General features: G+C 46.0%; 1 protein-coding gene across 2 annotated transcripts; it reads left to right on the top strand.

Moving 5' to 3' along the window:
- Positions 1-678: 678 nt before the first annotated feature.
- LOC142879890 (chloride intracellular channel protein 5-like) lies at positions 679-11281 on the top strand. 2 transcript variants are annotated; one of them, XM_076013435.1, is made up of 6 exons: positions 679-1401; positions 8159-8268; positions 8534-8659; positions 9250-9356; positions 9595-9776; positions 10476-11281. In XM_076013435.1, exons 1-6 carry the CDS (start codon positions 784-786, stop codon positions 10638-10640), a joined length of 1308 nt encoding a protein of 435 aa, XP_075869550.1. In that variant the 5' UTR covers positions 679-783; the 3' UTR covers positions 10641-11281. The 2 variants fall into 2 exon arrangements, with proteins under 2 accessions (XP_075869550.1, XP_075869551.1); XM_076013436.1 differs by lacking the exon at positions 679-1401 and adding an exon at positions 4640-4823.
- Positions 11282-13178: the final 1897 nt, after the last annotated feature.

The following is a 13178-nucleotide window of genomic DNA, read 5'->3' as shown; positions in this document are numbered from 1 at the left end:
AAATTTGCTGCTTTTAATTGGTTCAGTAAAATTTAGAATATAAGCGTCAGTGCTCTTTAAATATGAAATGAGAGAGCTGATTCATCAGGTGCTGCTGGACGGTTAAAGGTGGCCATTCTGTAAAAATGGGACTTTTCCCCCAAAAAATATTGTGTGTCCTTAAATATAATCATATAACTATGTGTCCTTTAAAAAATGTAAATGACATTGAAATTAAATTCTGATTATGAGTGTTAATAGGATTATTCTTCTTTCTCACTTCATTCTTCTTCTCTGAATACAAGGCAAATACGTCAAATTGTACCAATAATCCACATGCCTATACGGTTTTAACTAAAAATTAACACATCCCTATAAATCTGAAGTCATAAAGCCATTTTTGTCGAGTAATAGCACACCAGTACTAAAGAACGGAAATTGTCTGTTTTCCCGTGACTGCCTGGGTTACTTCAACATTGCGTAATAACACACAATGCAGCAGAAAAACAAAACAAAACCAAAAAGATTATTAAAATGGTTCTAGTTTTTTAAAGCTAAGCCAAAAAAAAAAAAAAAATCACTTCCCCTTCAGTGTCAATGCGTCCTTGAGGGTATTTAACATAAATCACCAGTTAACTTGAAGGATCAAAGGTCCTTTATGAGTTATCGCTGGAATTTGCCCAAGTGCTCACCCACTCAGCCAGTCAGTCAGAGGCAGGCGGACTGTGCTGACGCCACTTTGACCGCTTCCCGCTGCACTTCAACCAGCTGACTCTGCTGAGAAAACCCCCCTCTGAAGTAAACATGGACAACATCAGCGACATCGTGGAGGAAAAAAACGTGCGCGAAGATCGCAGCGACAGGTCCGACAGCCCGGAGCCGAAACATGAGGAGGTGCAGGTGCAGGTGCAGGTGCACAGCGAGGTGCAGGTGCACGCCCCTGCCGAGGACGAGCGCAGCTCCCCGGCCTACATGGACGTAAGAGACGGGGAGGAAGGTGGCGACGGCAGCTCATCTTCATCCAGCGATGACGAGGAGGAGAAAGCGGAGGTGCTGGAGGTGACGGAGGTGGTGGAGGTGACAGAGGTGACGGAGGTGGTGAAGGTAGTGGAGGTGACAGAGGTCGTGGAGGTGACGGAGGTGGTGAAGGTCGTGGAGATGACGAAGGTAGTGGAGGTGACGGAGGTAGTGGAGGATGAGGAGGAGGCGACCGGTGAGGCGCACAGCGGATCCAGGCGCTCCTCTGCCTCCTCGGCCTCATCCTCCTCCTCCTCCGACCACCACGAGGAGCAGCAGGAGGAGCAGGCCGCCGCCGCCGCCGCTGTGGAGCACAGCCTGCAAACTCTGGAGAACGTGACTCTGGATGAGAGCAGCGCGGCGCCTCCGGACCCCGGCCACCCTGAGATCTCTCTGTTTGTCAAGGTGAGACTTTACGAGTTGGTCGGCAGGTAGAGCCAGTGCGGCTTTACTCCATTTAAAGCCGGTGAAAGTGAACATACACAGCTCTGTTTCCAGTGGTTTCCAGGTTACAATGGGTATAATATATTTACACACGGGGTGGGTCAGCTAAAAGCAGGTGGCCATGTTCTGCAGTAGCGTCGAACACGAGTCGGCTCGGTGGTTTTGCGATATTTACCTTGACATCACAGCAGCTGTATATAAAACAGGATGTGAGATCACGATTAACTTTGACATTGATTTGCCCTCGGTTGTCTACTGTCATGAGCCAGATCAAGATAGACGTAAAAACACTTTCAAAATCATTTTCACAATTTTCAATTCAATTCAATTCAATTCAACCTTCAATTTTCACAATACTAATTCTCACCACAGGGCAGCAAATTGTTTATGTCTGGCATCACGCGTGGCCGAGATAGGAGGTTTTATCAGCAACCTGGTCTGATGCCAGTGTGCCACCAGTGTGTCACGGCAATCAAACGTGGAGCCACAATAAATCAAAAATTAAAGCGATACGTCGACACCGTGGCTAAAACTCAGTCGCAGAGTTGCGTCATTACTGCATTATTTCCAGAGTGCACGTCGATGTTGACATGAAAGAAGATATTTCGAGAGAGATAAGACAAGATAATTGATTTAAGCTTAGGAACAAGTTGAAGGCGTGGCGAGTAAAACTACAGGTTATCCCTGAAAATAGATGAGATGAACAATTGATTCCAGTCTTGCCAAAGCGGCGGTTATGTCTTTGTCCCTGCGGCTGCGGGCCTGGGGCAGCCCAGATGTAATAATTAACTTGTTTACTGTACCGCCATAGAAACGGGGGCTGAGCTCCATGCCTGAGCAAATCTGAATTGTGCTCGAGTGTGTGTTTTTTCTGCCTTTCTGATCGAGCCGCTCCGTGAGTTGCGCTATCAGTACACGCAGGGGTCACCTTTTTTTTTTTTCCCTCGATTGGGCAACTGAGATTGACAAGCTGAGGGCTGCGCTGAACACGCTCTCGTAAATCAAAGGCCTCGTGAGTAGGAAAAAGTAGGGTCCATGTGCTGAAGTAGCATATTAGCAAAGACCGTAGGTTGGAAAATGACAGATGTTTCTGATCAAGACCGGACCAATAAATCGAGACAAAACAAAACAACCTCCCCAACAATTTCAGCTCGGATGGTTTTGGTGGAAATATTTAGATTGTATGAATGCGCCATTACAAAAACAAGTTTATTCGGTCAGCCATATCCTTAACTAAACAAAACGTGTCTACACAATGTTTTTACATTTGGAAGGAAAAACAAGGAACAAAAAAAAAATCTGAATGTACTTTGATTTCATCCAGTGTCTTCATGATAAATAAATGCAGTAGTAACAGAAACAGCAAGACTTTAATAACACATTTAAAGGACCAGTATTATACCCATTGTACCTTTCCTTTTCTCCCCACCAGGTGAAATTAATCCTAATCCTTATCTGAAAAACAGAACTTCACAGATGTCCAGAAAACACTTTATTTAGCCCCCGGTTTATAGCCTCTTGCATAAGTGATGCTTTGTTGGACTTTTCACAAGTTTGCAAGAGGACTGAAACAAGTATCAGCACCTTTGTGTCATCACAAAGTACTAAAATCCAAAACTTTGTGTTCTAACACACATTTTCTGAAAAGCAGCAATCAGCAAGTAAAGTAAAAGTTATTTCTAATTATTATTTCTAAATGGGGTTCATCCACAGGCCAGATGCATTGACTGTTGATAGAAAACACTTAGGATAGTAAATTCCGTATCATCTGGAACCTTTAAAGTACGAAAGGACACGTTCAGATATGCTATCGTGTTATTACATCACTGTCGTGAAGGAGCGTGGTTCTCCTTGGCAGGGGACAACACATCCACTCCAGCCTTTGGTTGATTTCCCAACAGTTCGAGCTGAACTCATGGCTATAAAGCGGACCGAGCTGCCCCATAAAAGTAGCGAGGAAGGTCAGGGGATCTGCTGAGAGGCCTCGGTAGCTCCTCCCCTCCGTCTGCGATAAGACCAGGTCACTGCGGAATGTTCCAACGCCGCAGATAATGTCAAGACATTGGGGTCGTCACATTTTGCGACTGTGCGTCGACACAATGGCCGACCCTAAACACTGGGCTCCATCTGTGACTGAAAAAAAAAAAAAATCTAAACTGTCACTGTTTGATGACTTGGTAAATGATTAGCTGTCCTGGTTAGTGATTTCAGATTTATTACGTCTCAGGGAAGGAAGCCTCTTCTTAACCTGTAATGGTCCCATCAGGATTCGGCCATAGATGGGGGGGAAAAACCCCAAATACTACCAGAATGAGGGTTTGAGCCGCTAGCTCGTTTGTCAACCTGTAGAGGGAGCTATTCCATAAATAATATACAGTAGATATGGCTGCGGCTGTAAGCCATTTATTTTTTATTTTTAAATAATCACCTATTACACATTCATTACCCTGGCAATAGAGTTTTTTTTTAATTGGACATCTATTCAGAGCTATTACAGTTTTAATGACAAATTTTTAATGATGAATTTTTTCTTTCATTTTATTTTGTGTGTGCAGATGTACATTTTGGGCGTATATAGGGCAAGTCCTGCTCTGCCCTATTTATGCTCTTTTTTCCATATGTAATGCCAAACACTGACTTTAAACTGATGACTTGAATGAATAATTCACCCAGGGATCTTCTTCGATCTCCGGAGGGTGATCAAATGAAGCCCAGCACGTCCAAAAACACGAAAGTTTATCAAATATAGCCGCCGCTGCTCTCGGAATAATGCAAAGTGACACAACAAATAGTGTGACGTGCTGACGCGTGAGAGAGAGAGAGAGAGAGAGAGAGAGAGAGAGCGAGAGCGAGAGCGAGAGCGAGAGAGAGAGAGAGAGCAGGCTGTTGGGTAGCAGTGCTGATGGCAAGAGAGGGATGGAGCTCCACCCCCCCATGCCCCGCTCCAGCTGACACCTGTTCTCCTGTGTGTGTCGGTCAGAGGGAGCTCTGCTCTCCATCTGCGTCCAAATCAGAGCGCAGGGCTCTACCTGCCACCTGGACCCATTCTCAGCCTTGCCTAAACTGGACACAGGGAAAGCCTCGGAGGAACAGAGGAGGAAGTGGAGGAGGAGGAGGAGGAGGAGGAGGAGGAGAAAGGTGAAGGAGGTCTCAGCAAGGGACAGAGATAAGAGGATAATCTCATAGAAGACTTCCGGATTATTTTGTTTTTTCAAAATCCTGCCCCACCCTATTCCGGAGGATGTAGCCCCTCCAAGAATAAGAAAAAGGACCTTTAGTTACGAAAAAAAAAAAATAATCAAAGAAAAGCAAAAGGAGAACCAGGCGCCATGTCCACAAAAGTTGGCCAGGACAGAGACCCTGAGATTGAACTTTTTGTGAAGGTAAGAAATGCACACATAGATTGTTAGGAATAAGAGTTTTGATGGAAGATATAGACGCAAGAAATTCGCTTAGCTGGGCTTTACTGTGCCTGGTGGAGAGCAGTAACTCAATAGCAGAGGTAGGGTTACAGCGGCACACTCCCCGGGATGCTGACCCTGGGGTCGCCGTGACAGCGATACCGCCGCTGTGTGCCTGACATGCGCTCACCTATGCTGCATATTCAAAACACAAACATTTTCCAGAGGAAAGGCGCCATTGTGCGACTGAACTGAAGGTAGCATTCAGCAGCACAGTGCGGGAATCCATTAACCCCCCCCCCCCCCGCCCCCCCCTTCTTTTTTCTCTACGTCCGTGACGGCTGCCATTAGCAAACACAGGCGCGATGTTTTGTTCTCCAGTGTTCAACGCACCGTGGGTCCTGTGGGGACTGACAGAGGTGGATGCTACCTGGGGCAGGTGGAGGAGCGTCCCGCTGCCTGGCTGCAATTAGCTGGTTAAAAAAGCTGCTTCAGCTCAAATAAAACACCTCCTAACTGCAGGGGGGGGCTACTGCAAGTTCACTCTCATCAATTTTTACTTCAGCCCTGCTCATTCACAGCAATGCTAATTCCAATCAATGCACAAAAAAAAACAAAAACAAAACACTGTTAGCAAATGAATTTTGACTGAGGTTTTGCTGTGAAACTTTCAAAACAAAGTCCAGTCAATTCCTAGTAGCTACCCTTGCCTTTCTTGTAAAATCTATGGCATATTTATCCATGTTGTGGTGGTGTGGACTATTTGTGTTCTAGTTTAAACACTTCATCATATTGATAATGTGTTTTAAATAAGCATTGATGTTTCCATAAAAAGTGTATCCATGTACCATTTACAATTAGATGCTGCTAAATCCCACACAATAGGTTAGGCTTAGTAGAGTTAGGGTTAGGGCAAGAGGGTTAGAGCTTAGGGTAAGGGGGTAAGGGTAGGGTTAAGGTAAGGGGGTAAGGGTAGGGCTATGGTAAAGGGGTTAGGGTAAGGGGGTTAGGGTTAAGGTAAGAGGGTTAGGGGTTGGAGGACGCGGGTAAGGATAGGGTTATTGTAAGAGGGTTAGGATCAGGCTAAGAGGGTTAGCGTTAAGGTAAGAGGGTTAGGGGTAAGGGTCATGGTTGCTGTAAGAGGGTTAGCGTTAAGGTAAGAGAGTTAGGGGTAAGGGTCAGGGTTGCTGTAAGAGGGTTAGGGTTAGGTAAGAGGGGTTAGGGTAAGGGGGTAAGGGTTATGATTAGGGTTAGGGTTTAAGCAGGTAGGGGTTATGGTTAGGTTTAGGGTTGTGGTTAGCCATGAAAACGTGTATCTGTATATGGTTATAGGCACAAAAGAGGGCATAACACACGAGCACATGGTTCTACTTACTGGGTGTCTTAAAATATAACAATGACACAAAATATATAAAACAGAATGTTTTGCACACAGTGATGTGAGTGCTCTCAGCTTTTGTCCGTCACCTCCCCATGTTCTAGATGTCCATTGGCCATTATCAGCGGCTGTGCATTGTGTCGCCGCTGTGCCGCCGAGCCTCAACAACCGCAACAATGCACAGACAGAGGCGTCACGTGCGCTCAGGCAGCGTGACAGCGGCCGGCGTCAATGGCTGGCGCGCATACAGTCGGCTCAGCTACTTTTGCACTGACAGCTCTGCGTTCTGGTCTTTGCTGGGAGCGGCGGTGCCACTTTGCCCCTTATTTCAAAGGCTCACGTACTCTGATCCGTCGCAGATGTTCACGACGGCTCCCCTGTTAAACGGTTTTAATACATCCGGCTCATGAGCTTTTAACGGCTGCTCAGAATGCAGGTCTTTGTTGTCATGCTTGTTCTTTTTGTTTATTTCATTTTTCTAAATGTTTTTATTCTTTATCTCGTGTTACATTACTCGTGACATTCTGGTCTTAATCTGCACTTTTATTTGGTTTCTTTTTTTTTTTTGTAGAAAATGCCTTTCTTTGTCTTTTGCACTGCATTTTTTTCTTAATAGAAGTACTCCAATTATGCAATACGATCGTAATACTAATATTACCACTATTAATAATAATACTTATATTATGGATAACCTATAACCTGTGGCATACAACAAAAATAACTTGTGGCATGTAATAAAAAAAGCTGACTAGACTGGCAGCAACATCAATTCAATTCAGCTGAGCTGAGTTGATTTCACTTCTATTGTTGCAATGTACTGTATGAGTGATGACATCAAGAGTAGAAAGTGACTTCACAAAGTGACTCAGCCCTGTGCGATCATATTATTTTTTTCAAGTGAATTTCAGCATCCTCCTTTGTAAAATGCAATATTAGGAACCTACTGCGATTGTCCATGGAACAGTGATGGAACTGTCATATCCGTGTTTGCTCAGTGGAGGTTCAGTGCTGCTACACTGTAGCCTGTCTGTTTTGGTTAACATGCAGCACAAAATCGATGACAGAGAATAGTGAAATTATCTGGCATGTTGGCTTTTCATCATATGTTCATAACACTGCAACTTTGTATCAGTTGTCAGTAGAAGCAAACATTATGTCTTTCCCACTGCAAGTTCCAGACTGTTTTAAAAATCCTTCCCTAAAAACCCGCACCACCCTGAACTGTGTCAGCTGCCAAATCTGAGCTCACCCCGGCGACCTCGGGGCCAGTGAACTCATTTCCCCGGCGAGTGTGTGGGTTTTCTCTGCGTCTGCCGCTCTGACCCACTGCTCAGCCCTGCCGGCCAGTGAACCGGGTGATGGAATCACTATGTATAATTCAGCTGCGTCGGGGGCTCAGGTGACGGAGCTCACGAGCTCGGCTGAAAGTCCGTCCGTGTCGACACATGATCTCAGAGTGGTGTACGTCCCCGTGTGGCAGGCACGGGATGTGATTGTGTGTCTCGCAGCAGGTTGGGAAAGTTTCTGTGCTTTATCCCCGCTTGGCAAATGCTGTGGGTCTCTGAGGCATTTGGAAAAGCTGGAGTCAGTGATATACACCTTTACTAAACCATTAAAACATGAGAAATGATTTATGTTCGACTGTTTTTACTTTTGGATTTTGGGTTTGATTCCATGGTTTTCTTTTGGCGTTGGGAGCGACACCTCTCAAAACACAAGCGTGCAAATCACATTCGCGTGTTAGCCTAGCTAGGCTTGCAATTACTTCCTGTTTGTTTCTCTTAAGCTTTTGTGGACACTTGCAGCGGTTGCTTCTTGGTTTTGAGTTGATTGCATTTCTGAGAATGACTGAAAACACTTTTTACTGGAGGTCGGCCAGATGGAACGATGAACAGTTGTTGGGGCTTGGCTCACTTTTCTTCATGTTGTTTGCTTTCAGGCAGGCAACGATGGGGAGAGCATCGGCAACTGCCCCTTCTCTCAGCGCCTCTTCATGATCCTGTGGCTCAAAGGGGTCGTTTTCAACGTCACCACCGTCGATCTGAAAAGGTTGGAAAAACAGGAAGATCAAAATCACACCTGTGTGGAGCTCTGTGGGTGTAGCTGAGGGGGGTGGGGGGGAAGGAGAAACGTCTGCCCACAAAACTAGCAATTGTGGCCACAATCTCTTAATTTGTGGAGAGAAAGTGATTAATTAGAGGCCACAAATTATTGCTGCTATTTTGTGGCCGCCTCCGGGGCTTCTTCCACCTGCATGCCCTCAGCGCTCCTGACTATTATTTCCCCCCCACTGCTCTCTCCGTATCCGCTACAGGAAACCAGCAGATCTGCACAACCTGGCTCCAGGAACGCACCCCCCCTTCCTGACCTTCAACGGGGAGGTGAAGACCGATATCAACAAGATTGAGGAGTTCCTGGAGGAAACGCTCTGTCCTCCAAAGTAAGTCGGGGCGGGTGGGAAAGTTTTACGGCTGGTAGTGTTGGGTATCAGATTATATCTCTGACTTCAGACGCGCACTTAGAGGCTGGATTTATGACACCAAAGAAGAAGAAAAGCAATGTGTGCAAGTGTGAAGGAGGGTATTAGCGTGTTTTTTTTTTATATCTCTTGTGAATGAACATGTGACGTTTTTTGCATGTTGGATATGTGAAAAAAGGCAATGTAGCTTTAGCATAATTGAGACAGGTTTACTGGGTTGTAGCGGTATTGTTGTTTTTCCACGAGGAGAAGAAATAAAAACCCAAACCAGAGTCATTGGAGAGAAAACTGGAGATTAACTAAATCTTTCTTTTATTGCCTGCAAAGTTTTTTCTTTCACATTATAAACGGGGGACCTCGGCTGTGTGCGGGCGGCTGGCCCGGCCTTCCTCAGAGTGTGTGTAACATGCTTTCAGTGCGAGCCGAACAGCAGTCCAGGTGTTAATGCTATCCAGATGGGTCCGTCTGACTGCCTCACTCTCTCTTTTTCACTCTCTCTCTCTCTCTCTCTCTCTCTCTCCCTCCCTCCTCCCCGCCGCCCGTCTGCTCAGGTATCCCAAACTGGCCGCCAAGCAGAGAGAATCAAACACAGCTGGAAATGACATCTTCGCCAAGTTCTCAGCCTACATCAAGAACACCAAGCCAGAGGCCAACTCCGGTGGGCTGAGCGCTTTTTGCCCTTTTACACTCTCAGACGCTGAAGGGGGAAAAAAAAAAAGCAAAGCCATTTTTATGTTCCTCCACTAGGTCGTAGCATAAGCCAGTGTTTGGAACCCGCTCTGACCAGGGGGGTTCTCTTTGCTGCTACACTGCCACCTAGTGAGGCCTTGGCCCCATAGGTCAGGCCGCTTGCTCACGTTTCATGGCGGTGTTGGTAAGCGTGCGTGTGTGTTTAGTTTTAGAAAAGGGCTTGACCAGAACCCTGAAGAAGCTGGACGACTACATGAACAGCTCCCTGCCTGACGAGATCGACGCGGACAGCACGGAGGACGAGAAGCTCTCCATCCGCAGCTTCCTGGATGGCAACGCGTTCACCCTGGCAGACTGCAACCTGCTGCCAAAACTGCACATTGTGAAGGTACAGCCAGTTACAACACATCTCTTTGAGTCTTTAATGAATGTTCATATTTTCATCTAACATTATTATTACATTTATTTATTTGTATTTCTTATTACCTTACAATTACACTATTTTATGCCACTACTATACAATCTACAAGTGACTTATGACAACAACAAAAACAACCACAATTTAATACTGCATAATTTCCCCAAAAAGATTCATCTTCAATATTATATTCCTATATCTATATCTATATCTATATCTAAATCTATATCGTTAGCCTAATAGCATAATTGCCTAAGTAATTATTTGGCCAAATTGTGATATCTGCCTAACTTTTCCAATGTCTCTGCTAAAAAATGTGTTTTTTCTTGTTTTCCAAAAACGTTCAAATATGACTTAGGCAGCTATGCTATTAGGCTAACAATGTGTATATTACAATTTCATTGTAATTCTGTTATTGTTCTGACGTGTTTAAGATTTCAAATGATAAAAATTGAAAAGGTTTTTTTTTTTAGCATGCATCATGTCAATGGCAATACGCTATCCACAGTGCCTGTTTTTAGCTTAGCATGAAATGTCCCACAGCTAAATAAAAATCTGATTGATAACAGCTGGAATAAAATAGCACATCTGCTTGAGTGTCTTGATTGAATGTCAGACAAGACAGCAACATACTTCAGCTGGAAGTCACACCTCGCCCTCCTCTCCCAGGTGGTGGCTAAGAAGTACCGCAACTACGACATCCCCTCAGACATGACGGGCGTGTGGCGCTACCTGAAGAGCGCCTACGCTCGGGACGAGTTCACCAACACCTGCGCCGCCGACTCCGAGATTGAGCTGGCCTACAAAGACGTGGCGAGGCGGTTGGCCAAGTAGCGGCCAGACGGACCAATCGGAATGAGGAGAGCGTAACCATTTGCATATAAGCACCCTCCCTCCCACCCCCCCTGATTTTCAACCCAACTGTGACTTTCTCTTTCGAGTCTTCCTCAGTGGCTTTTTTTTTTTTTTTTTTTTTTTTCATGAAAAACCAACATTTTTTCTTTCATAAAAAAAAAACAAAAAAACAAAACAGGTCAGATGTTGCAGATGTTTTTCTACCGCTTTTCACCTTAGAGATGCAGGATTCGGAGGTTGAGCAAATGTCAGGATCGCATGAACAGACGCAGACAAAAAGAAGCGGAGCGCAACATAAATCACGCGCGCGCCACAATTCACCCCTTTGAAAGCAGACATTTACATTTTGCCGCTATGAAGCTTCTGACGTGAGGTTTGCACTCAAACCTAACTGTGTCTGTATTTATTTCCTATAGCACAGGGCTCTCTTTCATACACATTTGTCCGCATTGGCCAAACACTTTAGCAGCTGCTGATGTCTCGGGTCATTCCCATTATTTATTCCCAAGCCCACAGACGTTTGGTCTGACTCCGGTGTTTATTATCATGTTTTGGGCCGCGGGTGGAGACACTTTGATAAATCTGTGATTAATGAATAAAGCTGAATATGACTGTTGTAATCTGCCGCTTCATTTCGATCGTCGTTCGTTTCTGTTGGCTCTTTCTGTTTCTTTTTACGTTATACAAACTGAAATCCGGCCCTCCGCCCGCCGAGGTTGATTTCACAGAAATTATGATGTGACGCTTGCTTGCGCTAGAAAATGCGCAGGGCATAAAAAACCAAAACACGCTGATGGATTGAAACGGGCCGTGTTTCTGAAGTGTTTGCACGCCCGAATCGGGGTTAAGAAAATCCCTAACGGGCCTTTGTCCTGGGGTATTAAAAAATCAACACCGTCCTCACTGAAGAGGCTCATTCTGAAAAATGTATCCCGGCCAGAGACATTTATTCTGCCTACAGCTATTAGCGTTCAGTCCAGCTATTGATTTTGTCTTAAGTTACACATGATATTATGAAAGGAGAGGGTATTTATTTTGCAGCCCCAATCAGGCCTGATTAGGTGGAGCCATTAGCGCTGTGATGAAAAGCGTCTTCCAGGCCAGGTCCGCGATGGTCAGGAGCCCCTGCCCTCCAGCCCCTTCATCAAAGAGACATTTCCTCCTCTCTCTGAAGAAGTCTGTCAACATCCACGCGGGCCCGAAAGTTCACGTCTTAAACTTCCAACTGTCCACCAGAACCCGGGATGGAAATTTTTTTGTCTCCAGGCTTATCGTCTTTGGCCCGGCGTCAGCCGCAACCGTAGCGAGACGTTCTCGGAGAAACCATGAGGCTCTTGTGCGGTTTGGACAAACATTTGATATGAAACTGGAGCGTGATGACTGCGAGCCACGCTCGCTGCAATGCTCGACGAATAAAATAATATTTTCGCAGATCGGCTCCCCGCCCCTCCTCTGGCTTCGAGGTGATCAATCAGTGACGATGCTTTCCTGGAGGGGGGGGGGGTCGCGGCGTGACACGAGAGGAAGTCAAAGTGGAAGCTGCCGCGTCTGCCGGAGTCTGGATTCCGCTCGTCCAAAAAAAAAAAAAAAAAAAAAGGGAGGCCCGACTTGCCCGACTTGATTTGATCTGATCCAGCGCCGCAGGTCTGCTCCCCTCGTCCCTATAACAGAGACGGAGGAAAAAGACGCAGGGAGAGTGATGACCGCTGACAGTTTTAAATAGAGGCTTCCAATGCCAGGGATCAAACGCCATCCCTCTTCTCCACTCTCTCATTAAGACGGAAAACCCGAGCGCCGCCATCCGATCTGTCTCCATTTTCCCCTCAAAGGAGTCTCACTTGAAAGATCCGCGCCTGTCGGATTTACAATGGCGGGTCGAGCGGTGTTTACCGAGAGCGCGCCCGTGCCAGAAACAACAGTCAAAGAAAATAAATGGAGCCTGCCGAGTGTTTCCACAGGAGTAAGGAAATATGGAGCGAGACTTTGTGCCTTGCTGTTTGGTAATTAGTACCTAAACATCCCCTGTCCTTGGATACCATCGCTCACGTCCAATGTTTCTGCGCGCTGGATAATATACAGTGGGGGCATTAACGTCAAACACGTCTGGTCACGGGGCCTGGCACGCCACATTAATCTGTTATTATACTCCCAGCGGATCTTACCAGTCGCCTGGCTCGGGCCGCCACGGCGAAAGGGGAGCGCGTATATCGCACATACGGCCAGGGGTTTGCTAAACGCTCTCAGCCGAGGCATAAATTGTCCAAATTGAGCCTTGCTTTTTTGAGACCTGAGCTGATTAAAACAAACTGGTTGCGTTTTGACGCGCGAGGACCCACCAGAAACAGGACCTGTGATCCAATTAGGGGTCAGGCCCATAGAGTGAGAAATACTGCCGAGCAGACCCCCGGTGCTCAGCTGCAGATATTGTACCCGGGAGGCGGAAAAAGACATGTTTTATCCCAGAGAAAGGTTGGCTTTTCCAAGCCCCCGAGCAGTGTGTATTTTAGTGGAAACACC

This window comes from Nelusetta ayraudi, unplaced genomic scaffold (assembly GCF_046127955.1).
Source record: "Nelusetta ayraudi isolate G7.1 ecotype Tasmania unplaced genomic scaffold, CSIRO-AGI_Nayr_v1 ptg000151l, whole genome shotgun sequence".
In the NCBI taxonomy this organism is placed as follows: Eukaryota; Metazoa; Chordata; class Actinopteri; order Tetraodontiformes; family Monacanthidae; genus Nelusetta; species Nelusetta ayraudi.
This window is presented reverse-complemented; position numbering and strand designations above follow the sequence as displayed.